Source organism: Ctenopharyngodon idella, chromosome 11, assembly GCF_019924925.1.
Source record: "Ctenopharyngodon idella isolate HZGC_01 chromosome 11, HZGC01, whole genome shotgun sequence".
Classification (NCBI taxonomy): Eukaryota; Metazoa; Chordata; class Actinopteri; order Cypriniformes; family Xenocyprididae; genus Ctenopharyngodon; species Ctenopharyngodon idella.
This window is the reverse complement of record NC_067230.1, coordinates 10,524,633-10,551,604: the sequence shown is the minus strand read 5'-3', so window position 1 is coordinate 10,551,604 and position 26,972 is coordinate 10,524,633. Positions and strand designations below refer to the sequence as shown.

Below are 26,972 nucleotides of genomic sequence, written 5' to 3'. Positions count from 1 at the left end.
TTTAGTTGATTGGAACTTCTTAATTATTGCCCTAATAGTGGAAATGGGGATTTTCAATGCTTTAGTTATTTTCTTACAGCCACTTTCTATTTTGTGAAGCTCAACTATCTTTTGCTGCACATCAGAGCTATATTCTTTGGTTTTACTCATGGTGATGAATGATTAAGGGAATTTGGCCTTTGTGTTTCCTCATGTTTATACTCCTGTGGAACAGGAAGTCATGGCTGGACAATGTCGTGTTCATGATTACCCTGGTGTGCTAAAAAAAAATGGAAATATGAATGGAAATATACTTCAGAGATATTTTACTCATAAAAAATTCTAATTGTGGCCAATGTGTTTTGGAGAAAAACATTTATTTCATAATGTGATTTTCCCCGCTCTTTCAATTCTTTTCCTTCAATGAAAGGTTAGATTTTTGCTAATTTTATAAATTAAAGATCAAAAGGATAAAAAATGCAGATTTATTTTTTACAGTCATCTTTGATCATATTTACAAAGGGTGCCAATAATTCTGACCACAACTGTATGTCAGAATTACAATGCATAAGGTCTTCATGATTAAAATAAATTAGTATTATAGGCCTATTGAATTTTATTAATAAGTTACTGCAGCCTTAAAAGCATTTGACTAATGTCTGTTAACCAAGAATAATTGTATATTTTTGTCAGAGAAATAAGGCTAAGACTTCCACTATTATTTTCGTTCTTCTTTGGACAAGCTTTTGAAGGTTTCTTTTTCTTGAGGAAAAAATGCTCCGACACTGCCCTCTGCTGGTTAAGAGCGGTATGTAGCAGTGATTGCAAACATTGGAAAAGAATGGCCCACAATGAGTCAATACAGGATATTTAGTAAGATCCTCATACTTTTGGGGGGCCATGTTTTTTGTGAATATGGTTCTATAGTGACGTTCAGCCACAGAGTTAAAGAAGTTGATTTCAACCTTAAGAATTAAAGAAATGTCTACATGCCTTTAGAGATAGAATGAGACATGATGTTATATAGATCATATTCTACCAAAATATGAAAAAAAAAAAAAAAAAGAAAAAGTGACTTCAGATATGGTTCAGATTGTCAACATTATAATATTTTATTTGACCTCAAACACACAAACAGAAAAAGCATCATATAGGCAATATAAATCTGTATTGTGTAACACTCCTCCTTTCAACTAGCAAAAGCTTCGGTCAAGTTTTTTTAGGGCTCCAGTGCAGACTGGTGGCACGATTCCCTGTAAGAGAAGTACACAACATTTTTAATTAAGCCCTGTTGGTGATCATGTGCAGTATTTCAGCAATCAGAAATGGTAAATGTCAAAAGACACATTAGCATACTTTGTACAAGCTGCATACAAGGTTGAAGAGAGTGGACATAGCCTTATCTTCCCATTCACTAGTGTATTCCTGAGGAAGAAAACATTTAGATATCAAAAACTCAACCCCAACATATTAACATCTTTTATTTCTAAATGACAGACACAGTCATAGCGCAAATGCTCTGCTCTAGAAGGCCTCACCCCATTGATGGTGATCCAGGGCACATGAGTATGTGCAGGTTTGAGCGCTTGCGTTTTCACTGCATTCTGATGCATCAAACTGCGGCCAAGTTCTCCTTTGGTACATGACTCTATGGTCCCCCATTTAACAAATGGCGCATAGAGCTCCAAACACTGGCAAAGAAAAAAAAAAAAAAAAAGAAGAAAAAAAAGACCATTATAAAGTGGCTCTCTATTGTTTAAAGAGAATGATGTAATGAGGGACAATAATGTTGGCTCAGAGATGCTTACAGGCTTAGCGGATTTTACTACATCTGCAGATGACTCCATGCAGTAAATGACAGGAAATGCTGCATGACTGGCTGCATACAACACACATGCCTATATGAAAAAGAGAAGAAATATTAACAATGTTGAAATTTTGAAATCTTTATTGACTCAAACAAAACCTAGCTTTGCTGTCTCTACTGCATGCCTTCACAGGGAGTATTCTTGATGTTAGTTTCTGAGCTAACAACACAATACTTCAAGCATAATACACAAAACACACACATATTGGGTAAAATAGTTCATTTTTATTAGACCAAAATCTTTTAATCAGTACTTTAGGAAGTGAAAGTTTTAGACTTGTGTGTGGACACCCATTTACAACATATTACAATATAAAGACCATCATGTAAACATTGTCATATTTTATCAACCATAGATCATGAGCATTCGCTTGGCATAAATGTGCGGTATTCATTAAAACTGCTCTGAAACCGTGCATTCTACAGGCTTGCAACAGTGTTTTGACTTTGAACATATTGCCATTCCTGTTTTTCCATCCCCAAATTTAACACCATTTAAAGTGATATTTAAAGCTTGTGTTATACAATTTATATTAAAGACTTTATGACATTAACATTGATTAAACTGAATTTAAGACTTTTTAAAGTCCCACTGGAACCTTATTTAAACCAAGCATGCCACGCAAGTCCTGAAAAGTGAAGCCAAAGTGTCTCGATCGCCCCCAGGTGGCTGGATGCAGTATAGGTCATAAACCCCACCCTCTCCATGTAATGTAATGGGAGATGAGACAAACTAAAGTCAAATTACACATTAAATATTTTTTTCCAAATATAGTTTCTGTCAATTTAGGCAGTTTTTAATAACGCTGATGTTAGTTAAAGTGTTTGTTATTTAAATACGTTTTTTTTTTTTTTATGCTATAAAAACGCTGGTTTTGATGTTATGATTGACAGATTCTCTGAGCAAAGTATTCACTGAAGCACCAAATGACATTTTTTTCTGGATATTCAGGAGGAGATTGGAGCATTAACTTTAATTTCTACATTTCCATGATTGTTTAACACAGACATAATGAGTTGTTCTGCGGTATTAACCGATTCTGTGGGAGTGTGGGTGGGACCTTGATATCACGGCTCCACTTCGCCCTCACTACTGCGCAGATTCTGGCTCCAAGTTCACTATGCCATATTGGCACACTGGTGGCTTCACTTACTACAATGGAAGAGAGTTTAGGTGCATCATCCATATTTTTTTACGGTCCATGTTTTAAACTGTATAGTCTTTTTTTTTTTTTTTTTTTTCTCCCCATTTCTGCCATAATACCATTTTTTTTTTTTTTTACTAAGCTTGTAGCAGCTCACAAGATTTGTAAACAGGGCATCTGTATTATCTCACAAACTGACCTCAACCATATTAGCGTAGCACTCTGGTTCTCCATGTTGACATGAGAATGAATTCTCTTCAGGAAGTTCCTAAAATGTCACGTTAACAATCATAAACATATACAAGTAACATCACAATATTTTCTTTATTACAACACACACACTGAAAGATCAAAATTTTACCTCAGCATTGCCGAAAGGCACCAGGTTGACTTTCATTATATCTTTCAGTAAAGTCCAAGTTGGGAAAAGTTGTTCTGTTAGGAACGCTCTACAGCCAGGACACAAGCTCTCGTAGTAGAGAGAGATCTCTACAGGAGAAACCATTGGGTCTGGCCGGGTCGCATTCAGTTCCATACATTGTTTCTGCACCTACCACAAACAATGCATTGCAAATCAGCTGCATGGAAAAGAAACATGGTGCAGCAACAATAAAGAAAAAGAAAAAATCTTATGGCAAGGCTACACTGCAATGTGACTTCAGTGTGAACAATCAAGTCATAAAACTGCATGCATTTTTTCAGTTAAACCCCTGATAGCACACAATTGTCATCCAGATTCACATCAGTCAATTTCAGTTTCCCAAACTGGGATTTCCCTCAGGGCTTCTTGAATTGATAAAAAGCTAATTAATAACTAAACAATTTAAAAAATAAATAAATAAAGTAGACATTTTAAAAAAACAAGTCATAAATAAAATTGTTTATCTGCATAAAATGTAGCCATTAACCAAAATCACAGAACCGTAAACATGTGTGTATTTTCATTTGAAAAATGTCACTCAAGTGTTCCCAGTTGGACAATATTCAGAATTTGTTTTCACAATGTGCTGTCAGGTAAAAACACTTGTCGTAAATGCATACTTGATTTACTCTTTGCATGAACCATAAATTGATTTAGGAGTTACACTAAATTTAGTGTTACATGCAAAGGTGGGAAAGAGTAAAAAGTGTTTTATGCATATGGGCCACATATAAAATGTCACATGAACAATGTCACATGCTTTAAAGTCACCAATTATGATCATAGCCTGTCACATTCCTGTATATATTCTATAAAGCCCACCTTTTAGACTGATTATTTACAGGATAAACTTCTGATACTGAACACCGAGTAGGAATATACAGTTTTAGAGGTTCATCAAATGATGTAAACCGGGAAAACTCATGGCCCGTTTAATTGGAAGCTGTTTGTGTTCAAAAGCATGACAGTAATTTACAGGCACAAAGAAGTCTTTGAAAGTGATGCTGAACACATGTTCTTTATAAGACCACTTTATTCTGTGCCATATTCTATAAAAGTCAATATTCTAAACAGTCAATAAAAAACTATGAACACCAGCAATTATGTTGCATAATGCAAATTAAAACAGATGTTTGTAAGAAAAATTTAAGTAAAAAGAGTACCATGTCTTGAGATGCATCAACATTATGTTCTGTAAAATTTGAGTATTTAACACGCCACAAATGATATTGGGGTGCAGAAATGTCTCTATCATTTAAAGTTGGCAATAAATACATAAATAAATAAATAAATAAATAAATAAATAATTTTTCCAAGACTTAAATCAACCTCTTGAACAGACACTTACCCCACATTCTATGGCGATCTCCAGAGACCTGCACCATTGGGATGGAGGATATCCACATGAAGGCTTTGGGTGAGATTTACACTGGATTTCATAAACTTTGAGGAAAATTACATGAAACACACAAAGAATCAGAGTGTTCATTTTGTGGGTATTTAGTCCCTGAGCTTTCTTTGAGTGGTATGAGAGCTTGTTTGCACTCTCCTCCCATCAAAATAACCTCAGAGCTCCAATCATCTGTGAGCAGCTGCAGCTGAACAGACACAATACTCACTGACCTCAGATCAGCAACGAGAAGCTGCTAAGTGAGCAAAGAGGTCTCAGAACTGAGATCAGTGATGTGGCTTTGTAAATATTTCAATAATAAATAACTATACTATCTAAATAAAATATCTGAATATCACTTAAATAATACCAAAATAAAAGCCTAAAAATCCAACAGTTAATTTTGTGTAAAATAGTATTTGACTAACAAATTATATTAAGATAAATTTAATATATGTGTTAATTTTTTTAACAATTTGAGCTACCTTAGCTCTTGTGTGATCGGAACAGACGGTCTAACCTTTGCTCCCAAGTGCATCAATGAGTCTTGGGTACCCATGAAACTGACACCACTTCTCCTTACTTGTACCACTTTTGGTAGGTACTAACCACTGCATATCGGGAACACCACACAAGACTTGCCCTTTTGGAGCTGCTCTGACCCACTCATCTAGCTCAGTGCTTCTCAAACCCACGCCACCACTGCACATTTTGTTTGTCTCACTCATCGGACACACCCAGTTTAAGTCTTGCAGTCTTGAATAATGAGCTGGTGAGTTGAATTAGGTGTGCTGGATGAGGAAGACATCCAAAATGTGCTGTGGTGGGGGTTCCCCAGGACAGGTTAGAGAAGGACTGGTCTAGTCATCACTATTTGGCCCTTGTCAAAGTCACTCAGAAATTTGTTTGCTTGCCCATTTTTTCCTGGTTCTTATACATAATATTCAAGAACTGATTGTTTACTTGCTGCCTAATACAGTTGTTGTATGTCACACCTGATTCAGATCATCAGCTCGTTAGAAAAGAGCTCCATAAACTGATCTGAGGGTACGTTTACACAATAACGATATGCTTAAAACGGAGATGTTTTTCTTTCGAGTTTTCCGCGTACAGACGACACCACTGTCAAAACGATCCCCATTCACACAAATTCATGAAAACGACTAAAAACGCTGTATTCTGCTGGCAGGCCATTAGATGGCGATGAAACACTATAGACTGAACATGTAATATGCATGTGCATGGCGTCATCGTTTTCACAGATTCGCGTTTTTGTTGTTATCTCGGAGACCGTTTTCAAAACCTTGCACTTTGAAACCCGTTTGCGTTTTCAAGCACCCAAAACGCCGTTGTCATGTAAATGAACGGCCAAAACGCATTAAAAGTTTTATGTTTTTTGTTGAAAATGGTGTTGTATAAACAAAAAGTGAACAAAAAGTACATACTTTTTAGTGTGTAGCAAAAGAGTAGACATTTGGGGGTAGGGATATACTATCACCTCATACAATTGCGTCTTTGCTCTCTGTCGTATCCTGACACGCATCCTGTCATCATACCCTGTTGAAAAAAACAGCATATACTAGTTAGATATGTTTTGAAGCATGGAAGCTGGTTTGAGCTGGTTTATGCTGTTCCTTAGCTGGTCATGAGCTGGTTTAAACTGGTCCTAACCAACTGGCTCCAGCTCAGGACCAGCACTTGACCAGCTTAAACCAGCTCATGACCAGCTAAGGACTAGCATAAACAAGCTCAAACCAGCTTCCATGCTTCAAAACACAACTAACCAGCATATGCTGTTTTTTTCAAACTGGCCTGTCAATCATCTTAAATCCTCCACTTTTTATTTAATTTCCTATTGTGTCTGAGAGAAATGCAGTAGCAACTCTCCATAATGATGCATTTAAAAGTTAATGGCCAAATGGATCTTTATAAAAGTCCACATTGTTATTGCAGATTGAAATATAACACGGATAACATTAAATAAATATTTTTTATCAGGTTTAACTGATTATTAGTCTCTCAAACCTTTATCTAAATCTCTCATTGTCGTAACTGTGCATATTCACCATGTTTTGTAGTTTTAAACACTTTTTACTCGTGTTTGTAGTTTGTAGAACTGAATATTCCTCCAAAGCACAATGGGTTGTGGACAATATAAGCCTTTGATGTTTGATATTACTGCCACATGATCTTACATGGTGCATTCCAAATGGGATATATCACCCTCCGAAGGGCACTACGGAGTGAAAACAATCATGGCCGCCATATTGAAGGGCCGTGTTAAACTGAAGTGCTCAAAACTGGCCACTTCAAAGGGCCCTTTGAAATGAAGGATTTCGAAGGGTACAACTTATGGACACTTCGGGCCCCCATGATCCTTTGCACAGGGAAGTTGTTTGGCATCACAGAATGGGTACAGGAGGCTCGGAGTTCGATTTTACCTATAAATGTATGTATAGTATTTTTCTATACTACTGTAATATTTATACAAGTTAGATTTGGTACATTATTATGGTCAAAATGACATTGTACTTCAACAAAAATACTTTACAGCTCCCTTTATCAGTCCATTCAAATGTTTAAAATACATAGACACAATATACAATATGGTGCGAAATAAATAAATAAATAAATAAATAAATAAATAAATAAACTAACGTTAAACAAAAGGTGCAGCTTGCATAATCTACTCATAGCTCAGAGCGTGTTTTTTGGGTGGTCAACCAGCGTACAAAATGTGTGATGAAGGCGCCTCCTTGATTGTCTCGTTAAAATGACACAGAAGTGTCTTCCAAAAAATAGTTTTTTGACGCCTACACCTTCATCCCTTCAAAGCTCTCACTCCAGCGGGTAAACCCTTTGAAGGGATTAGGGCATAGGGATGAACCCTTCCGAATGGAATGCATGGACAATGTGTGCAGTGCAATGTCAAGGTGGAACAAATCTAGCCAATCACAATGCAGATGGTATAAATGGAAAAATTTTGTAATAACTTCTTTTAATGTATGTGAGAAAATGTTTTTTTTTTTTTTCCCATTGTTGTTTGGGACTGGCTTTTGACCAAATGTCTTGTAGTTTGTGCACCTCGTCAGTGTTGTGTTGTGTTGTATGCTATGACAAGACAACGATAGATGGCAAGAAACCTGGTTGTGTGGTGTGAGCACCACTGCAATTCAGGTAGTCTTGAATTGCTTTAATTAACCCTTAGGGAGACAAAAATGTGCAGAATGGTGATCCCCAGGACTGGAGTGGAGAACCACTTACCTAATATATCCCACCCCTTGACAGGTACCATTTTACCAATATCAATGTTATTCACTTCACCTGTCAGTGGTTTTCATGTTGTGGCTAATTGGTGCATATCAGAGAAGAGTTTGGTAGAACTTAAGCTGACACAAACTTAAAACTTAACAAAAGATTAAATTGGTAAATCTTAAAACTTAGATTTTGCACTACACAAACATGTTAATTGCACTTTAATTGTAATAGTGTCTAAGCAACAATTTGTTAGCATTAACATCGTCAATCAACAATATCAACAGTTGCCTGCTAAATAACACACTTGCATGTATTAATGTAACTAGCAAAGACACTGTCACTATACATTTGCATGTACACAGTTGCAACATACAGCACATAAAGTCTTATAGGATTTAAATCCCATCTTTGACCAAATTACAAGCTGTTCTCTTCATCCTTCAGCCAAGATGTCCCTAGAAGCAATCCACAAATTCCCAGCTATACTGTCTTTTATGGTATAATTCATTCTGCAGATATTGCCAGTCGCCAATCCTTTGACATTCCCAACATAAAGAAGATGTTGCTGATGCTCTACAGGTAAATATAACACACTCTAGGCTGGAATATAATGATCAATCAGAAGATAATGAATTAATGTCACAGATGAACTCTTGATGGACACTGTATTCATTAGTGCATAATTTTAAAAGTATTGATTTTAGCATATATATTTGAATATCCAAATCAGTCAGTAATCAAATGTCCATTTTTTCCATGTTGTTGTTTTGGTCTTCCAGAGGTGCTCTTTGACATCAGCCTGTTAAGTGAAAAAAGAGTAAAATACTGGATTTACACTAATACACAATTACAGTACAGTTTTCTGATCTGTAGTTTATAAATTAACCTGTTAGGCTGACATGGTGAGGTTCACAGCTTCAAACCCTACAAGTTCGATTGGTGAGGGAATTGCCTTTTTGTAGATAGTTCGCTAGAGAGGATAATAATATTTTTTTCAGCCCACAGAAGCAGGAAGGCAATAAGACATTTTAAATTAAAAAGACATATGACAACATATGAAATGTGTTTATATGACAACAACCTCTGGAATTTTCACTTTCATGTCAAGGGTCTCTGGTGAGGATGCTACAACAGTGACAGCTGCCTGGCGTTCTGGATTTTTCTCATATTTCTGGCAGAAACCCATAAAATAAGACATGCCAGGAACGTACTCTTGAATTCTGAGGGAAATTCATGTGAAAATAGAAAAGTAACAGCCAGGCCTGAGATTTGAAATAGTATAATAAACAGTAATCTTAAGCTGTGCATTGGTATATCAAGAAATTTACCTTTGACCAATTGTTGTGAACATTGAGGGCAGAGCTCCCCAATTAATCTTGGTGTATATGGAAGTTTTAGACTCTGGCTGGCACGCTGAGGACACTCTCATAGATACATCATATGTCTGACACTCTGCTCCCCATCTGAGATGGGCCTAAAAACACAGGACAAAAATCAGTGAGGCAATATGGAAACCATTGAGAATAAGTTGCACCAGAAAACTTTACCTTTGCTGATGAATAACTCTTATCTACATTTGCATTGGCACACATTTTCCAGTTTGCTTCTTCACCAACTTCGGAGACTATCATTTCAATGTTGTCTCTTTGGGCTGTTGGCAGATAAAAGGCTACACCTTCATAGCCCAGTGGTTTTGCTGGCGGACTTAGACCAAGTGCTTTTACTGTGACTACAGGGTCTGGAGTAGAATCAAGGTCCTACAGCATGAAGAGAACGGCAGAACTTAAATAAGTTGACTAAGTAATTCCTAGATAGTTACTCTCTAGATATGTTCAGAATATTGAAGTGCTAGCATTAATCCTGTTCTTATAGTCATGTTACATTACTTTTGCACAGCAATATCACCGCTGCTCATTTTTTCTAATACAAATAAGGAGTACATCTGGATTCTTTGGAATCACTCAAATTTAAATGCATTTACCAGCAGTTACATAAATCTCTGGGTGGACTAAATGAAAAGTTTCTCACACACTGTATATCAGGCAGTACATTTACAGTATGTGCAGTTGTAATCAAGCTAGTCTTCCTCTGTCTGTCCAAGTATACACAACACAATACGTAATTGAACATTTGAAGGATTAAGTCCTCCTTTTTAAATATCTTCATTTGAATCAATGACTTTAGATGTTTGTATTGCACCTGATTTGCAGGGAAGGAACTGGATAGATTGTGTTCCCCACAGGAGGTGATCTCATCTCTTGTGTCCTACATAGAAGGAGCATAAAAAACAAAATGGCCACACATTTATTCTGAGTTCACTAATGGGAATGATGAAAAGTTATGGCTGAGTCATTGTACCTTGAAGACTCTGTGACTGAGATCCATCATTTCACTGACTCCTGGAGGGTGTTTCATGCCCGCAGTGACCTGAATCTGAATCTTTTCAATGGGTTTTGCACTCTTTGCTTCAGAAAAATCAACAAGTTATTGATAGGAATCCTTAAATATTCCCTTTGGATTATAGCAATAATTAATTCAAGCTTCTGGTACCTGGTTGTAGTTGATATGAAAAGCGGGTATGTCCCAGGAAATAATACAGAGGATATTCATGTAGGTATTCATGTGATCGTTTGGCTTCTGCCTCAATGCAAATCGCTGTTCCATAAATCTTGGCCTCAGCACATTGCCTGAATTTCACCTCAGAGTCCTCAGTCTGCCGCAGAAAAGCACAGCTGTTTAGACAGCAGGATTTGACAAACATCTCCATTTTGTTCTAGAGTTGTAAGGGCTACTGTACTGTACCTGTTCATCCCTTGAAGTGGGTAAAATTCTTCTGGCCAGTGGCAAACCCTGCTGGGAATCCTCTGTCTCAGGCATCATGGGAGTTATTTTGGATAAGGATGGATCTTCAATGTTTCTCAAAACAGTGAACACATTAGAACTGTTTGATGAAGAATAAGAAATCATCAGGATATTTGGTGGCACTTTATTGTGTATCGCAATGGTGCAGCTGAAATCTTGGAAAACGTACTTGACTGAAAATAACTCAGTGCCTGTTTTGCTCGGAGTCAAGTTCATTTCATACTTTTGCTCTTTTATGTTTATTTTCAAGCCAAATGCCCATGGCAGGCCAGTTACTATTTTACTCTTCATCTCAACACCACACTGGAAAAGATCTGTGTTGATTCCATGGAAGACAAAATGATCCTTTGTCACTCTGTAGGCAAAGGAAATTCAAATTTCAGCAAAGAAACCATAAATAGTAAAGAAATAGTTCCATCAAAAAATTAAAATTGTGTCATTATCTAATCACCCTCATGTGAATTTAACAACTTATTCTTATGGTGGACTTATGGCTTTTTTGTCATTTTGAAGATAACAATCCCTTTTCTGATTCATTATACAGAAAAGAGGGGCCAGGATATTATTCACAAAATGGCTAAGATATTCTTTTACAAAAGTAAAAGTCATACTAGTCAAAAATAACAATTGTTCATTTTTGGATATACTGTTTCTTTAACATGCTCAGTGATCCAGATGAGCATAGACATAAAGGTGCAGTCAGTAACTTTTCCATCATTAAAAACATTTTACACAAAGAACTCACTGAGATTGAATGCCATTTTATTTTACATTGAGGGGGTTGTCTCATGAAGTCTGCCAAGTTGAACACATGACCTCTGAATAAGTCTGAATATACTCACTTTATCTTAGTAACCATGGAATAAATTCATGGCTGACTGCAAATTACAAAATTCTACAATGGCATGGGTAAACGTCTTAGGGTTACGTATGTAACCCTGGTTCCCTGAGAAGGGAATTAGAAGCTGTGTCAGTGGCTGTTGCTGGGGGGACATATCCTCACGGAACCCAGTGTCTGAGTCATACCTGAAGCATGGCTACACAACGCAGTGTTCGTTCCTTTTTCAGGGGACCGGGGTTACATATGTAACTCAGTTGCTCATGCTATGGGTACGTTAATACCCACTATGCCATTCTGACCAATGCCTGCCAGTGTGCTGAGACACTAAGCACAACCCTGTTGGGCCTAGGCATTGAAGGGCTCAACAGGCCCTGACAAAGACGACGACCCCAGAGAGAGATAACTGGCTAAATTCTCTTCGAACTGAGGCATCCCCCATATCCCTGCTTGCACAGCCCCTTGAACTAGAGGGAACTATATGGGCTAACTATGGGTTCTTTCCAACCTGACCCCTCAGTGTGCAGATCCGGGAGAAAAGGAAAGCTCACCAGAGCTGACCTGACAGGAATCACTCATCCGAAAAACCACTAATGATTTCTTGTTTCGAACCCAACCAGTCTAGCCCTAATCTGGTGGTAGCCCGTCATAAACTCCACATGCTCATCATGTGCGGAGCTAGGAGCCATGAGGCCATCCAGCACCCTTTGAGTACTGAATGCGCGTGCTATTATTTTGATGTTGCTACATCCTCACCACTGGGTGTCAGTGTCCAAGTTCAAGATGACTGTCATTTCAGCCTGCATAACATAATCCAAAAACTACTAAGTGCACCTTTAAAGAATCATAGCTGAAAACATTTTATTATTACCCAGCAAAACCATCTGTTTGCAGGGAAATGTCTGATCTGAGCAGTTCATCCAGATGTTCCTTGGGAGGAGGATTAATTTCAGCTTTAGCTGTAGACATAGAATATATTATAATTTTATTGTTATCCCCATCTTTTCCAGTATTCACAGACGTTTAATGAGAAATGAAAGGGGGAAAAGTATCACCTTTCATAGTAACAGCATTTACTATGGAAAAATATTTGCTGATTTCAACTGGGAGACCCAGACAAGTTGGCTGTATGAATCGAGCTTCATACACAAGGTGCGGCTTGGTCCAGTGCCAGGAAGTCCCTTTTTGAACATCTTGAATCTTTTCCCAAACTTTACTCTCCTTCCCTGCAGAAGGACTAAGTGACTGAGGAGTAAAAAAAAATGCTTTATGTTTCTAAATCTACACAAATAAAGAATCAACAAGACAAACAAGTCTCTATCTCCTGTTAAAAAAAAGGCAGATGGTGGAATACCTTTGTGATACTCTGAATGAAATCTCCGCTTACATCCATTACAAAGGCTTCCTGTCCAAACAAGCGTACATATGCTGTCAGTAGAGGTCTGTCTTTCGGTAGGTTCTGCCAGTCTGAAAGCTTTAAAAGATCAGAGAATAGCCATTAACTTAACGCCTGGCATAAGTTGTACATTTCATAAATCCTGAGGCTGACGATGCTCACAATTTTCAATATAGTGGCAAAATCTGTGACTCCTAAATTTTTCTTGAGTTGAGGGATTTTTCCTGCAAACAGCTCTTTTATTCCATCTGCGTGGACACCAAGCTGGAAACATATTAAATATTACATATAAAAACATGGTATACATAAAATTACTCTGAATATTATAGCTTTGATTTGATTACCTCTAGAAATTGCAATATTCTGCCAATGAAATGAATTTTCCCCTTTAGCATAAGTTTTGAGGGTACGAGACTTTCATTTTGCAGCATATAAACATCAGTGGATGTCCCAAATAAAAAGTCATCTGAGGAGACAAGAAACTGCATCAGACCATCCCCAGCAGCACTAAAAAGCTATACTACAAAGCTAACAATTGAAGAGATGCAAACCCACCATGGAACCAGTCAAAATGCATGCTCTTGCTGTAGCGATAACTCAGGTGGCCAAGTTTGCGGGTAAGAATCTTCATGGCAATATTACAGGCAGTAGATCTTTTTAAAAGAAGTAAAGAGGAATAAGGACATTTCAGATGCTCTAAAAGGAGATGAAAAAAACACAGTACTCAATTTTGCATGCTTACAGATGTTGATTATCAGGGGTGTGGGACTTGGCAATGCCTTTGAGCAGAGAGTAGGAGAAGCTGGCAACCTGGAGGTCAATCTCCTCTAAGAGAACCTCAGTTATTACTGAGATCAGAGCTATGGATGGCTTGGTCTCGAGAAGCACCATGCAGGCCAGCATGCGGATTTCAGCAGGAAGATTCTTCTGTACAAAGAGGTTCAAGACAATATCCTGTACCTGCAAACATACAAGAGGTAGGGAGTTGGTCTGCATCTGCTGAAAGTGGTCCTTGCTAGTAGAGACCTTTGTGCTCATGATTTTATTAAGTAGCATGAGCTCCTGGATCAATATTTTTTCTTGGTCCTGGAACAACATTTCTGTCAAATCTAACTAATGTGGGAAATTAACACTCTCTACTAAATGTGGAAATGTTTTCACAGTGGAGGGTAATTTTATCATATCAACAAGCTACTGTGGTCAGAAATGTGTCTTGGATTGGCCTTTGACAAGAAATACTCTTGTTTAGTAGTAACAAATCACCAGAATAGTATGTGCACTGCCTGATTGTTGTACTTTGCATGCGCAGATCACACATGCACTGATTTGCACTAATAAGTTGTTCCACAAGGTGGCAACACTGGCCTAGGCTGAATACAAAGACATTTTATTGGTCATAACTCCTGAAGAAAAATACTGTAGCGCAGACACTGGACAAAGATGAAACTTTCTAGAGCGCATGTGTGGACTGTTTGCGTTCGTGCATGCTATCAAATGGACTACACTTTGAAAAGCTACGTGTTCGACTGTACGCATACACTAGTGTACGCATAAAAAAAAATGAAGTAGCTTTACAGTGCATTCAAAAAATATTCAGACCTTTTGAGTTTTCACATTTTATGCTGTTCTATTATTTTCTCCTCAATGTACACTCAATACCCCATGAGGATAAAATGGATCTGTGAAAATATTGCAAATCTATTAAACAAACAAACAAAAGCCCTGAAATATCACAATTACATGACATATTCACACCATTAACTCAGTACTTTGCTGAAGCACCATTGACAGTGATTACAAACTCAAGTCTTTTTGGTTATGATATGTCAAGCTTTGCACACCTGGATTTGGATATTTTCTGCCATTCATGCAGATCTTCTTAACTCTTTCCTCACCAGCGTTTTATTTTTTAATTGCCAGCCAGAGCCATTTTATTCTATGGTATTTAATTCTTTTTATTTTTTTAATTAATTAATTAATTAATTTTCATTAATTAATTAATTAATTAATCAAAGCTTGCACAGTCATATGCCACTTTGTGGGTTTGAAATTGTTTTTGGTAGCTTTAGGCAATTTTTTGATGCCATTGAATTCTTGGTTATCACATTAGCTCACTTGTTTTTGGATCCAGAGATTCTGTACTATTTCAGAAGATCTGTAACAGAGCCCCTACCATGTACAGTAATAGTCAAAACATGGATTGACGAGAATATTCATCAATGGCGGTAAAGCACTTTGTCATAAATGACAGAAAATCTTGTCAATGGTGGGGAAAGAGTTAACCTATGTGAGGATGGATGGGAACCATCTGTGGGAAGCCATTTTCAGGTATCTCCAGAGAGGTTTGCCTGGGTTCAGGTCTGGGCATTGGCTGGGTTACCCAAGGACAATTATGAGTTATAGTGGATATAAAAAGTCTACAAACCACTGTATATGTGTGCACACTAGGGGTTGAACGACTTCAGATTTTATAAAGTCGACATTTATGTGATTAAAATCGTTGCCTTGTGCACAGTTATGGCATATGACACAGCGCTGCAGATAAGGCTATTGCTCCTACATAACAGCTTATTTTTATCAGTTCTTTTGTCTTTAGGTCATTATATTTCTCACTGATTCCTGCTTGTTCTAAATCAGATACAGATAAAGTCGCACAGTAAAGATTACATTTATATGAATGCATTAATGAGAGAGTGTTTGCGTGAGTGAATTAATTCTATCTGACACCATCACTCTGCTAATAGTGAAGCTGTGGGTTTTAATTACTAAGAAATATATGCTAGAATATTTCAGTTTCTAAGCTAATTTATTGATAACTCACAGAACAGTGTTGACAATATATTTCTGAGCTACTGAATGTGTCTCTGTGCGTGCGATCTGTATGTGATGTGCGCCATACTGTCTGTATGTGTATGTTACAATGCAGCAGTGCATTCGTTTAGAACAGCAATTAACTTGCATCTACAATAAGCTGTTTAAAACGATGTGCATTCACATGATCAACATTGAGTATCCAGATGGTATAATCAAACATATCTTGTGGAGTGCTCTCAGAGTATGCATTTATTTGTTGGATCCAGAGCATAAATGTGGACTTCAAAGATTTCTTATCCTGTAGCACCCTCTATAGGCCATGATCAGCGACTAGTCAACATCAAGCTCAAAGCATCATGGCAGAGCATTAAAGTCGATTGCACACCAATTTATATTTGGGTATGTGGCTGTGTTCAGAATTAACTAATCATCAAGCTCTTGTGAAATAGTACACACCTCTCTTAACTTGAAGTGACTCTGATTAACTTAATCTCATCTTAAATCTCTTGAAGGGTTTTTCTGACATCTTCTTGGATCATTGCTTCACAATAACCACGGACCACAAAAGGCTTACAAAGCATGAACAGGATCGCATTGTTGAAAGGTATCGCTCAGGTGAAGGCTACGAAACAAATTCCAAGGCATTAGATATACCATGGAACACAGTGATGACAGTCATCAACAAGTGGAAAATGTATGGCACAACAGGGCATCCCTCCAAAATTGATAAGAAGTCAAATAGAAACTGGTAAGGGAAGCTGGCAAGAGGCCTATTGTAACATTAAAAGAGTGGCGGCTCTTTTTGGCAAGTACTGGTTGCTCCCTACATGTGACAACTGTCTCCCGTATTCTCCATCAGTCTGGGCTATGGGGCAGAGTGTCAAGACAAAAGGCTTTTCTGACTAAAACAACAACAATAACAAACAAACAAACAAACAATCAAACAAACATCCCACCCCAGCTAAACTCTGCAAAAGCAAATATCCAGTCTCCCAAAACCATGTGGAAAAATGGTCGGATGAGACTAAGAATTTTATTGCCAAATTTTTTAAAGGTATTTTTGGCACAAAAACAACACAACACATCAGTAAAAGAACACTATACTCATGGTGAAGCATGGTGGTGGTAGCATCATGCTTTGGAGCTACTTTTCATCAGCTGGAACTGGGGCTTTAGTGAAGGTGGAGAGAATCATGAATATCTCATTTCTGTATTTCACTGCATTCAGCTTTTCTTTTGCCTTGACCAGTACGCAGTCCCTCCTGCTGAGAAACGCACCCACAGCATGACGCTACCACCACCATGCATCACCTGTGGGATGATATTGCACAGCTTATGAGAGGTGTCTGGTTTCCTGTAGACATGGTGCTTGTAACTGAGATTCATTAGACCAGAGAAAGTTATTTCTCACAGTCTGAGAGTCCTTTAGATGTTTTTTTTTTTTTTCTTTTTTCAACCAATTCCATGCACGGTTCTGTCTCACCAACCATATTGTCTTTCTACAAGTTTCTTCCATCTCCACACATTGATATTTGGAGTTCAACCAGAGTCACTACTGGGTTCTTGGTCACCTCTCTTACCCAACCCTTCTACCCCAATTGCTCAGTTTCGCCAGATGGCTAACTCTAGGAAGAGTGCTGGTTGTTCCAAACTTCTTACATTTAAGAATTATGGAGGCCACTCTGCTTTTGGGAACCTTTAATGCCCTAGAATTTTTTGTAGCATTTCAACACAGAACTGACCTCAGCTGAACAATGACACTATTTTCTTTTTAGAGCTGCTTTACACAGAATTAAACTTGTTTGCATCATTGAATCAATATTTTCCTGTTTATCACTGTAAAGCTGTTTTGAAACAATCCCTTGTATAAACAATATCGCTATGTAAAAAAGTTGACTTGACTTAAGTACTTACAGTATGGGGGTCCCTGCCTGCAAGCAGTCTGAATGCCTGGACTGCAGCACCCTGTACTCTGGTTGGAAGTTTTTCAGCTCCAGCTGAGTAGCCTGGAAGGAACTTTAGGAGAGTCTTGGTGCTGGAGGGATGAGCTGCATTTCCCAAGGCCTTTAGTGTAAGGACCATGTCCTCCTCAGAGTTTTTACTTAGGCTACTTGCAGCCATATCCAGTAATGGCTGAACAACATTATTTACAGAAGACAGGTAAAGGTAAATAGCAGATAAACAAGTTCTACATAAAACTAGCAGATTATAAAATATGGTATTTGTATAAATCATTCGACATACGGAAGTGGGAGACCACAAATACCTGCACTACAGTGACAGGGCAGGGATCAGTATACACACAGTATCTGTATAGAAGTGATCCATATGCCAAAACTACGGTGTTCCACAGGAGAGGTTGGGATTTACTGAAAGGAATTGTCAGGAACTCCTGGAAAGCAGAACAGAGCATCAGAAGGCAGCCATTAATAATTGTAAAATATGTTTAACTAGGTCACTGACTCACCTGAGCTAATGCCACTGACACAGGCTCAGCAGACAAGTGGTTAAATGCCACTACAAGTGCCTGTCCTGCCTCATTCGCTGTAATGTCTCCTACTTTGAATCTGGTCTCAAGGAATTTGAGGATCCTCTCATCTGTTACCTCCACAACCAAGTCCAGGAACCACCTCCTGAAGACCGAAAAAGAACAGTCAGTGGGAGAAGATCTTGGATTGCATAGTATTTACTTACATGTAGAGAAAATACCTGTGCTCATCATTTCCTGAGACCTGCTTCCATAACTGCTCTAGATTTTCAAGCGTTTCCACACGTAGCAACTGAATTAGATCCAGAATATCTGTGCTGCTTGCGCTGTCCACGTGATATATGTTAGCCTGAGCCAAGCGCTTAATTAAATCTAAAATCTGTGGAGTACAGAATAATAATAATAATAATAATAATAAAAACATTCATGAGTTAATGTACACATCTGTACATGTTTAAATATTTATGGGTATATGATCTTGGAGGTTTGCCTTTGGTGCTGGATTGTTCAGGTTGATCATCACAACAGGAATTGGTTTGAGGTCCTTCTCTGTCTTGTACATTAGGTTGCCTCTACTTTGCACCTGTCCGGTCACTATTTTGTCCGCTGTGTCTGAAACTTTGAGAAGCTCAATGTCCCGTCTGCAAAAGGGAACACAACAATGTCATGCACAATCAGCAGTCTTGCAACCATTTTTTAGCTGATGACTATTTAAAGCACTTACAATGCCAACATTCGAGAGTTTCCTCCCTTTACATTGAATGGAGAGAAATATTGGCGCTCCTGAGCAAATGCTTTAGTGATCAGACCGCCATCTGCCGTGGACTTCACTGTGTAGGTGTGTTTCACTGTGGAAACAACATTCTCACCCCTCTGTAAGTTTGAATAGCATTCAGATCAGTTCAAGGTTGAACTTCAGACTTTTCATTTTCAAGATTTTAACTGAACTTTACAGTTTTTTTTTTTTTTTTTTTTTTTTTTTTTACAATCGCTAGGACCCATTTCTCAATACTTGGGTCACTTTTTCAAAACTCTTCACACAATGAGCACAACAGAAATCTATGTGGGCTAAACTCTGGATCATTTATCATTGCTTTGGCACAAAATACATTCAATGACTAGATCTTTCAAATTACATTAATTATTTTCTTACTTTGACACTACAAATGGCAAAACTCAGTGTACCTACTGTTAAACTTAAGTTCAAAACAATAACATAATACAAAACTAAATAAGACAGAAATATGCTACATTTCTACAGTAATACTGTAATGAAGTATATTCTGAATCTAAAAAATCAAATACTATCAAAGCAATTAGATGAAACTTAGCACCTACACAAGCATTAGTCTTTCAATTTCATTATCATCCATTCAAAGGGGAAACTTTGGAATAATTTTGTACTGTTATGTAAACGTGGCTCATGTAACATAAACTGCAATAAATTATAAACAATAGAGAGTGTTATTCTTGTTTTGTTAAGAAATTTTACAAAAGAAAACATTGTATAATGCTAACGTCTCGGTTACAAAGGTAACCCTCGTTCCCTGAAGGAGGGAACAGAGACGTACGTCGGACAGACCGACGAATAGGAATCTCGCTAGAGAGGCCAATCTACTTCGAGTGTAACTACAACGAGCCAATGCACATTGACATGCAATCATATGCATCAGCTGCTCGCCTCGCAGCGCGGGTATATAATGAGCAGCAGGTGCGTTGCATCTTCAGGTTTTTGCTGAGGAGCTGAACCGGATAGGCGGCAGCATCAGCGGGGTACAGCGACTGTGGCGACGGGACGTACGTCTCCGTTCCCTCCTTCAGGGAACGAGGGTTACCTTTGTAACCGAGACGTTCCCATTCAGTCTGTCACGTTCGACGTACATCGGACAGACAGACGAATAGGAATCCCTACCAAAGCGCCACAGGAGCTGCTCCCTTCCAGCGCTCTGTTGTAAGCCACCTGAACCCCCTTGCCTAAGGATGGTGGGACAGGGCTAACACAGAGAGTGTCGATCACTGCCGTTCCCCAAAACCCATTCAGTGAGACTATTGGATAATGCTGGGAAAGCGTACCCCTTCACTGGGAAAGGAATGCTGCGGAAGCCACATCCTTCCCCGAAGGAGTTATGTGGAGAAGTACATATGGACTAACCCATAGGGCTGTACTGCATATGGAAGAACTGGGGTGACTCCAACTCGATGAGAGGTGGGTTCTCCCAGAGGGAAAGACACGGGCTTCGTTTAGGAGCAACCGTGGAACTAGACATATGGGATCCCTGTAGGGTCACACATATGGTACCCAGCCTAAACCCGGGTCTCAAGGATATAACGGAGTATAGGCCTAGCGCCAGACGCTCCGCCACGTCGGCTGCCAAAGGGAGATCGGAGGACTCAACAGGGTCTGCCTTGTAGGGACTCTCTGGAGTAACAGTGCATGTAAGCGCAGCAAGCCGACACTAAGCCGGGGCCTCTCCATGCCTCTGACCTGAGGTGAGAACACGGGAGGAGACTGGCTCGACACGAAGGCTATAGAACCTAGCGAACGTGGTAGGTGTCGCCCAGCCCGCAGCTCTACAGATGTCTGTTAGTGAGGCGCCACAAGCCAGCGCCCAGGAAGATGCGACACCTCTCGTGGAGTGCGCATGCAACCTGAGTGGGCAGGGCACGCCTTAAGCTTGGTAAGCCAGGGCGATGGCATCCACTATCCAGTGGGCCATCCTCTGCTTGGAGACAGCCTTTCCCTTCTGCTGGCCTCCGTAACAGACAAAGAGCTGGTCTGAGGTCCTGAAGCTTTGAGTTCTGTCTATGTACAGTCGCAAAGCGAGAACTGGACAGAGCAAAGACAAAGCTGGGTCTGCCTCCTCCGAGGGCAGCGCTTGCAGGCTCACTACCTGGTCCCTGAAGGGAGTGGTAGGAACCTTGGGCACATAGCCAGGCCGGGGTCTCAGTACCACGTGGCTGTCACCCGGCCCGAACTCTAGGCACGATTCATCGACCGAAAATGACTGCAGGTCCCCTACCCTTTTGATAGAGGCCAATGCAACCAGCAGCAAAGTCTTCATAGACAGAATCTTTAAGTCTGCTGATTGCAAGGGCTCAAAGGGAGCAATCTGAAGTGCTCTCAGCACCAGAGCAAGGTCCCAAGAGGGTATGGAGGGAGGACGAGGAGGATTCAACCGTCTCGCCCCCCTAAGGAACCTGACGACCAGGTCGTGCTGACCAACAGACTTGCCATCTATGTGGTCGTGGTATGCGGAGATAGCAGCAGTATGGACTTACAGTTTTCCACTTCTAGGCGTAAGCCCGTCTCGTAGACGGTGCACGTGCCGAAGTGATGGTGTTAAGTACCTCGGGGGGGTAAGTCACCTAGAACCTCCGCGTCCCGTCCAGGGACCAGACATGGAGTTTCCAGAGGTCTGGACGTAGGTGCCACAGAGTGCCCCGTCTCTGAGAAAGTAGGTCCTTCCTCAGAGGAATGGGCCAGGGAGGGGCTGTCGCGAGGAGTGAGAGTTCTGGGAACCAGGTCCGGTTGGGCCAATAGGGTGCAACTAGCAGGACCTGCTCCTCGTCCTCCCTGACTTTGCACAGGGTCTGTGCAAGTAGGCTCACTGGGGGAAACGCATATTTGCGAAGGCCCCGGGGCCAGCTGTGTGCCAGTGCATCTGTTCCGAGCGTTCCCTCGGACAGGGAGTAAAATAACTGGCAATGGGAGGTTTCTGGTGAGGCAAACAGGTCTACCTGAGCCTCTCCGAACTCTCTCCAGATCAGCTGGACCACCTGGGGGTGGAGTCGCCACTCTCCTGGCAGCGCAGCTTGTGATAGCTCGTCGGCCACACGGTTGAGCACACCGGGGACATGAATGGCACGAAGCGACCTCAGATGCTTCTGACTCCAGAGAAGGAGATGGCGGGCGAGTTGCGACATGCGACGGGAGCGTAGACCACCTTGACGGTTGATGTACGCAATGGTCGCAGTGTTGTCCGTGCGTTTCTGCGTGAGCATTTTGAACGGTAGCTTGTGAAGGCTCCGATTCAAAACTCGCAGGTCCAAGATCGGTCGTAACCCACCGCTTTTCTTGGGTACAATGAAGTAGGGACTGTAGAACCCTGACCTCATATCGGCTGAAGGGACCGGCTCTATCGCGTCCTTCACCAGTAGGACCGCGATCTCCGCACGCAAGACATGGGCATCAACAGCCTTCACTGCAGTGAAGTGGACGCCCCTGAACTTGGGGGGACGCGGGGCGAACTGAATCGCATAGCCGAATGAGCCAGCGAGACGGACTGGGGAGCGCTAACCAGGCTCTCAGAGACCATACAAGCGGGACCAAAGGGACCGCAGGCGTACCCGCAGTGGGGCAGCGAGGTGGAACACAGGGACGCGGCCCGGGGGGCTCTCTTTGCGAGGCGGCCTGAAGCGCCGTCACAGTGTGGTGTGCAACACTTACCTGGTTCCACGGATGGACAGAGGGAGCAGTCAAGGCTTTGGTTGCCCGCTGCTCGCTGCTGTCCGCTGGCGACAGAAGAGGGGGATGAGAGTGGTGAGGTTCTTGCCCTCCCACTGCTCTCCGAGCCCTCTTCGGACCCGGAGATGGAGGAAACTGCTCTTTTATTGAGAATTTGGGTACCGCTGGCTGTGGGGCCAGCGGCGGAACAGAAACAAAAGGAAACAAAAGATTCTCCACCCGGCCCTCCTCCGGGGGAAGGAGTGGTGCGGTCACCATCTACCGAAGTGCAGGCCCTTCAGTGCCTTGGCCTGATGGACCTGCAGCAACGCCATAGTGTGCAGGGCAGAGGCGGCTTCCCCACAGGCCTGATAAGCCTTGCCGGTAAGATCCGACGAGTACTTACAGGCCCGGGAAGGGAGAGACGGCTCCCCCCGCCAGGTGGAGTTAGGGCACAGTTGCATAGCAACGGCCCGTTCCTCAGGGGGTATGCGCGTATAACCCTTAGCCGCCCCGCCATCAAGGGTGGTGAAGGAGGAGGACCCACCAACACGGTTTCGGGCAGTAAAAGGTGCCGTCCACGTGCCAGTGAGCTCTTCATGCACCTCCGGGAAGAGAGGAACTGGGGTGGGGGGCTGAGAACCAGCCCTGGCCACCCCGAGAAACCAATCATCCAGCCTTGAGGGTTCAGGACACGGTGGAGGATTCCACACGAGCCCAACCCTGTTGGCGGCCCGGGCAAGCATAGCCATCATTTCCGGGTCCGAATCGGGCACAGTTGTCACCCCAAAGGAGGCAGCTGCGCTGAATCATCATCCCCCGAAGTGTCAGGCTCACCCTCCGATGCAGCGATCGACATCCTATCATCTTGGGGAGCTCCGAAGAATACGGATGGTACACACCTCTGGGGTGGTCCACCGCGCTCCCCCGGCAGCTCTACTGGCTGCGGAGTGCAGGAGGGATGAGGGTTCCTAGGGGGTTGGTTCCTCGAAGGAAGCGCGCTCACTGTGATCCTCAGATCACCAGCACCGCTGCCCGAAGCAACCCTCTGAGGAGGATTAGAGCGAGGCAGCGGCACCGGGACTCCGCCCCTTTGCAGGAACTGGAGTCTAGATCGCAACTCCGAGACGGTCATCTTCCCACATGGGTACAGCGTTGGTGACCATCCCGCGGTGACAGGTAACGACCGCATCCAGAAACACACAAGTAGAACGACATCTTTAAAAAGACGCGAATCTACTTGTGTAAGCTCTTTTAGGGACTGAACTCTTTTAAGTGCCGAAGCACGCAGGGGAATGGCCGCTGCAGCACAGACAGGGAAAAGTGCAGCCTGTCGTGTGCACTCTCTCCTTGAAGCCATTCTCTTACCAGCTGTCAAAACAGCTTTTCAGCGCTCAACAGCGCACCGTTTACCAGCTGTGAGAACGGCTTTTCCAGCTGGAAGCATTGCTCAATGAAAGGCAAACAAAAAATGAAAGAGAGATATCGACCCCGCTGCAGTGCTGTCCGCCTGCACCAACAAAGAGCAGTTTCAAAAAGGCTTGTTTTGTCACACACTCCGTAAACACCATGAAGGTTCGGCTCTGAAGCGAAAAGCTGAAGATGCAATGCACCTGCTGCTCATTATATACCCGCACTGCGAGGCGAGCAGCTGATGCATATGATTGCATGCCAATGTGCATTGGCTCGTTGTAGTTACACTCGAAGTAGATTGGCCTCTCTAGCGAGATTCCTATTCGTCGAACGTGACCGACTGAATGGGAACTGATGTAAGCGTTTTTTTTTTAGGTCTATGTTTTATGACTGACAAAGTGTGTTTGCTGGGTGAAAACCTTTGCTAGTGTTCTGGAAGAATGAGTTGGTTTGAGACTTGTATGAAGTGTTTTGGTAGATTTAGTGCATTTTGAATGTGAAATTAACTGCTGTGCCAAGATGAAAGTTGGTTAGGAGAACTGTATGAAAACGTTTTGAAAAAGTGACCTAAGTATTGAAAAATGGGTCCTAGCGATTGTAAAAAACTGTAATGAAATTTAACACACACCTGTTTGCTAAGTTTGTCTTCAGGGGCGAGAGCCATACCGCTGTACAAAGCAGCTGGTTGTTGACAGTTGGTGATATCAACCATTTGGGTCACTATCAACTCTTTGGCGTTGGAGTCTTCTTCAACAGTATAACTACTCTGACATACACCATGAATTCCCAACTAAAGACATACAAGAATCATATTTTCATGTTATATGTATTCCCCATAGAATCATTCTCTTATTAATGACAGTTTTGTTCTAATAACATGTAGATTTCATACTGTACCTCCACCAGTTCGTAAAAACTTTGTGTGGTTTTGACTGTGACTTGTAGAAATCCAAGGATCCCTCTCACAATATTTACAACTGAGTTTGAGACCCCAGGTGCTGTCCGAATGTCAGTAATTTGTCCTTTGGAGAATTCAAAAACGATTGGCTGGCTGAACTCGGCAGACAGACGCTTAGTGAGCTTTTGGGAAGGGCTAAAGACACTTTTCCCAGGTGTGCCATTAAAGTCTTCAAAGTCTACATTTGAGATCTTCAAAGGAAAAGCACATTTTATTGCATGATTAGACATTATATAGTTATTCTTAATATCTGCTGAGTCAAGAATATATCATGTTTCTTAGTTCAGAATAAATTGAAAATATAAATATATAATGAAATTGGAGCAATAGTGTTAGTACCTGAAGGACAAAGGTTTGTGGCGATTCACCGATGATTTTAAAAGTGCACCTCAGCTTCAGCGCTGACTCAACCAGGCCTGGCAGTTCCCGTCCCACTCGTACCAGTCCCTCATATTTATACTCGTATGTTTTTTTAGAGTTCAAGAAAGGCTCTAAAATGTTGGCCATTGAGAAATAATGAACCAGTATTATCTAATATGTATCCGAATCCTAATTAACTTATTATTGACATATACGTCACATACAATAATAAAAATAATAATATAGTAAATCTTAAAATAAGGAGGCACTCTCTATAGGTTTACATACCATAATTGACAGTCTCGCTGGCTAATGGAGGGGAAAGAAAAACATTACTATTCTCCTTTCAGCATTAAAGTACAACTTTTATGGGAACTTTCTAAATAATAACCAGGAATTATCATGACCACACTCTGCATGCAGTTGAATCGGGCTTTACTGTTTGTTATTATTTTATTATTATTAATATTATTATGTACTCACCAGCCAGGGCAACCAGGAGACAGAGATACAACCTCCACATGATTAAGTCCAGAGGTGATATCAGTCACTTGGACATCATCTTTTATAACAGAGAAAAGTCTTTCCCTCCTACTCCCTTATCTGATGCAGTTAGTGAGGTAAAGTGACCCTGTGGCACCACATTTCTGCTGTATTCTAAAACTACAATTTGTATTTTCATTTTTGCTAAAAATATAAATATACAATGGAAAGTATATGTTACATCTTATGCTTGGTTGCTAAAGATTTTGTGTAATTGCATGATTAAATTCTGACTATTTCACAACATAAAAAGTAGAAATTGTTCATTACATTGGCAGTATGCACATATGTATGTTAAGTACATTGTTAAATATAACAGAATATAATGTAAAATGTTACGTAATAGAAAATTATTCTCTAAATGCTAGTCTATAAGAATGAAACATTGGTTTGTGTTGTAGAAATAGTTTGTGTAAACAGAACTAGGGGACAAAGGTGTGAGACAGGTCAGCATGATCACAGACAGTGTCATCACAACCTATTAGGAGAGCATGTGACCTGCTGAAAACAAATAACAAGATCAAACTTCTACATATCATTTGAACTTGAACATATCATCACTAAATATAAATAAATACATAAAACAAATATCTAATTATGATTAGGGGTCATTTCACATTCTAAAATCTTAAAACTATTGTAATAACACATTTTGTTTTCTTGATTAACTGTGACAGAAATACTTAAGGGATTAGTTCACCCATTTACAGATCCTCATGTCATTCCAAATCATTATGAAGACTTTTGGATATCTTCACTAATAAACATATTTTTATTTTTATTTGTTTTTTATTTA

General features: G+C 40.7%; 2 protein-coding genes across 3 annotated transcripts; both read right to left on the bottom strand.

The window, feature by feature from the left end:
• Positions 1-1,066: 1,066 nt before the first annotated feature.
• Positions 1,067-5,516, bottom strand: ifi30b (IFI30 lysosomal thiol reductase b). Of its 2 annotated transcripts, none has more exons than XM_051912572.1 (8): positions 5,412-5,516; positions 4,761-4,855; positions 3,353-3,541; positions 3,191-3,259; positions 1,788-1,877; positions 1,518-1,670; positions 1,336-1,404; positions 1,067-1,232 (listed from the first exon to the last, which is right to left on the bottom strand). In XM_051912572.1, exons 1-8 carry the CDS (start codon positions 5,470-5,472, stop codon positions 1,173-1,175), a joined length of 786 nt encoding a protein of 261 aa, XP_051768532.1. In that variant the 5' UTR covers positions 5,473-5,516; the 3' UTR covers positions 1,067-1,172. The 2 variants fall into 2 exon arrangements, with proteins under 2 accessions (XP_051768532.1, XP_051768531.1); XM_051912571.1 differs by having other exon boundaries at positions 5,323-5,458.
• Positions 5,517-7,484: 1,968 nt separating this feature from the next.
• Positions 7,485-26,276, bottom strand: vtg3 (vitellogenin 3, phosvitinless). The gene is made up of 28 exons (XM_051913036.1): positions 26,117-26,276; positions 25,922-25,942; positions 25,613-25,764; positions 25,213-25,464; positions 24,944-25,105; positions 19,183-19,331; positions 18,949-19,099; positions 18,680-18,837; positions 18,438-18,603; positions 18,237-18,362; positions 17,885-18,103; positions 13,899-14,116; positions 13,712-13,809; positions 13,501-13,622; positions 13,319-13,420; positions 13,115-13,234; positions 12,816-13,005; positions 12,632-12,719; positions 11,092-11,277; positions 10,863-11,001; positions 10,611-10,773; positions 10,419-10,525; positions 10,260-10,325; positions 9,608-9,817; positions 9,389-9,534; positions 9,142-9,280; positions 8,947-9,030; positions 7,485-8,859 (listed from the first exon to the last, which is right to left on the bottom strand). Exons 1-27 carry the CDS (start codon positions 26,154-26,156, stop codon positions 8,950-8,952), a joined length of 3,771 nt encoding a protein of 1,256 aa, XP_051768996.1. The 5' UTR covers positions 26,157-26,276; the 3' UTR covers positions 7,485-8,859; positions 8,947-8,949.
• Between the last annotated feature and the right edge of the window lie 696 nt (positions 26,277-26,972).

Coding starts and splice junctions, on each gene's coding strand:
- ifi30b (XM_051912571.1), bottom strand. CDS start 5,419: ATGCAGTGGTTAGTACCTACCAAAAGTGGTACAAGTAAGGAGAAGTGG. Junction 4,856..5,322: donor TGATGCACTTGGGAGCAAAG/GTTAGACCGTCT, acceptor TTTTCCTCAAAG/TTTATGAAATCCAGTGTAAA. Junction 3,542..4,760: donor AGATCGCCATAGAATGTGGG/GTAAGTGTCTGT, acceptor TGTTTGTGGTAG/GTGCAGAAACAATGTATGGA.
- vtg3 (XM_051913036.1), bottom strand. CDS start 26,156: ATGTGGAGGTTGTATCTCTGTCTCCTGGTTGCCCTGGCTG. Junction 19,100..19,182: donor AACTCTCGAATGTTGGCATT/GTAAGTGCTTTA, acceptor TCCCTTTTGCAG/ACGGGACATTGAGCTTCTCA. Junction 18,838..18,948: donor TGAACAATCCAGCACCAAAG/GCAAACCTCCAA, acceptor TGTACTCCACAG/ATTTTAGATTTAATTAAGCG.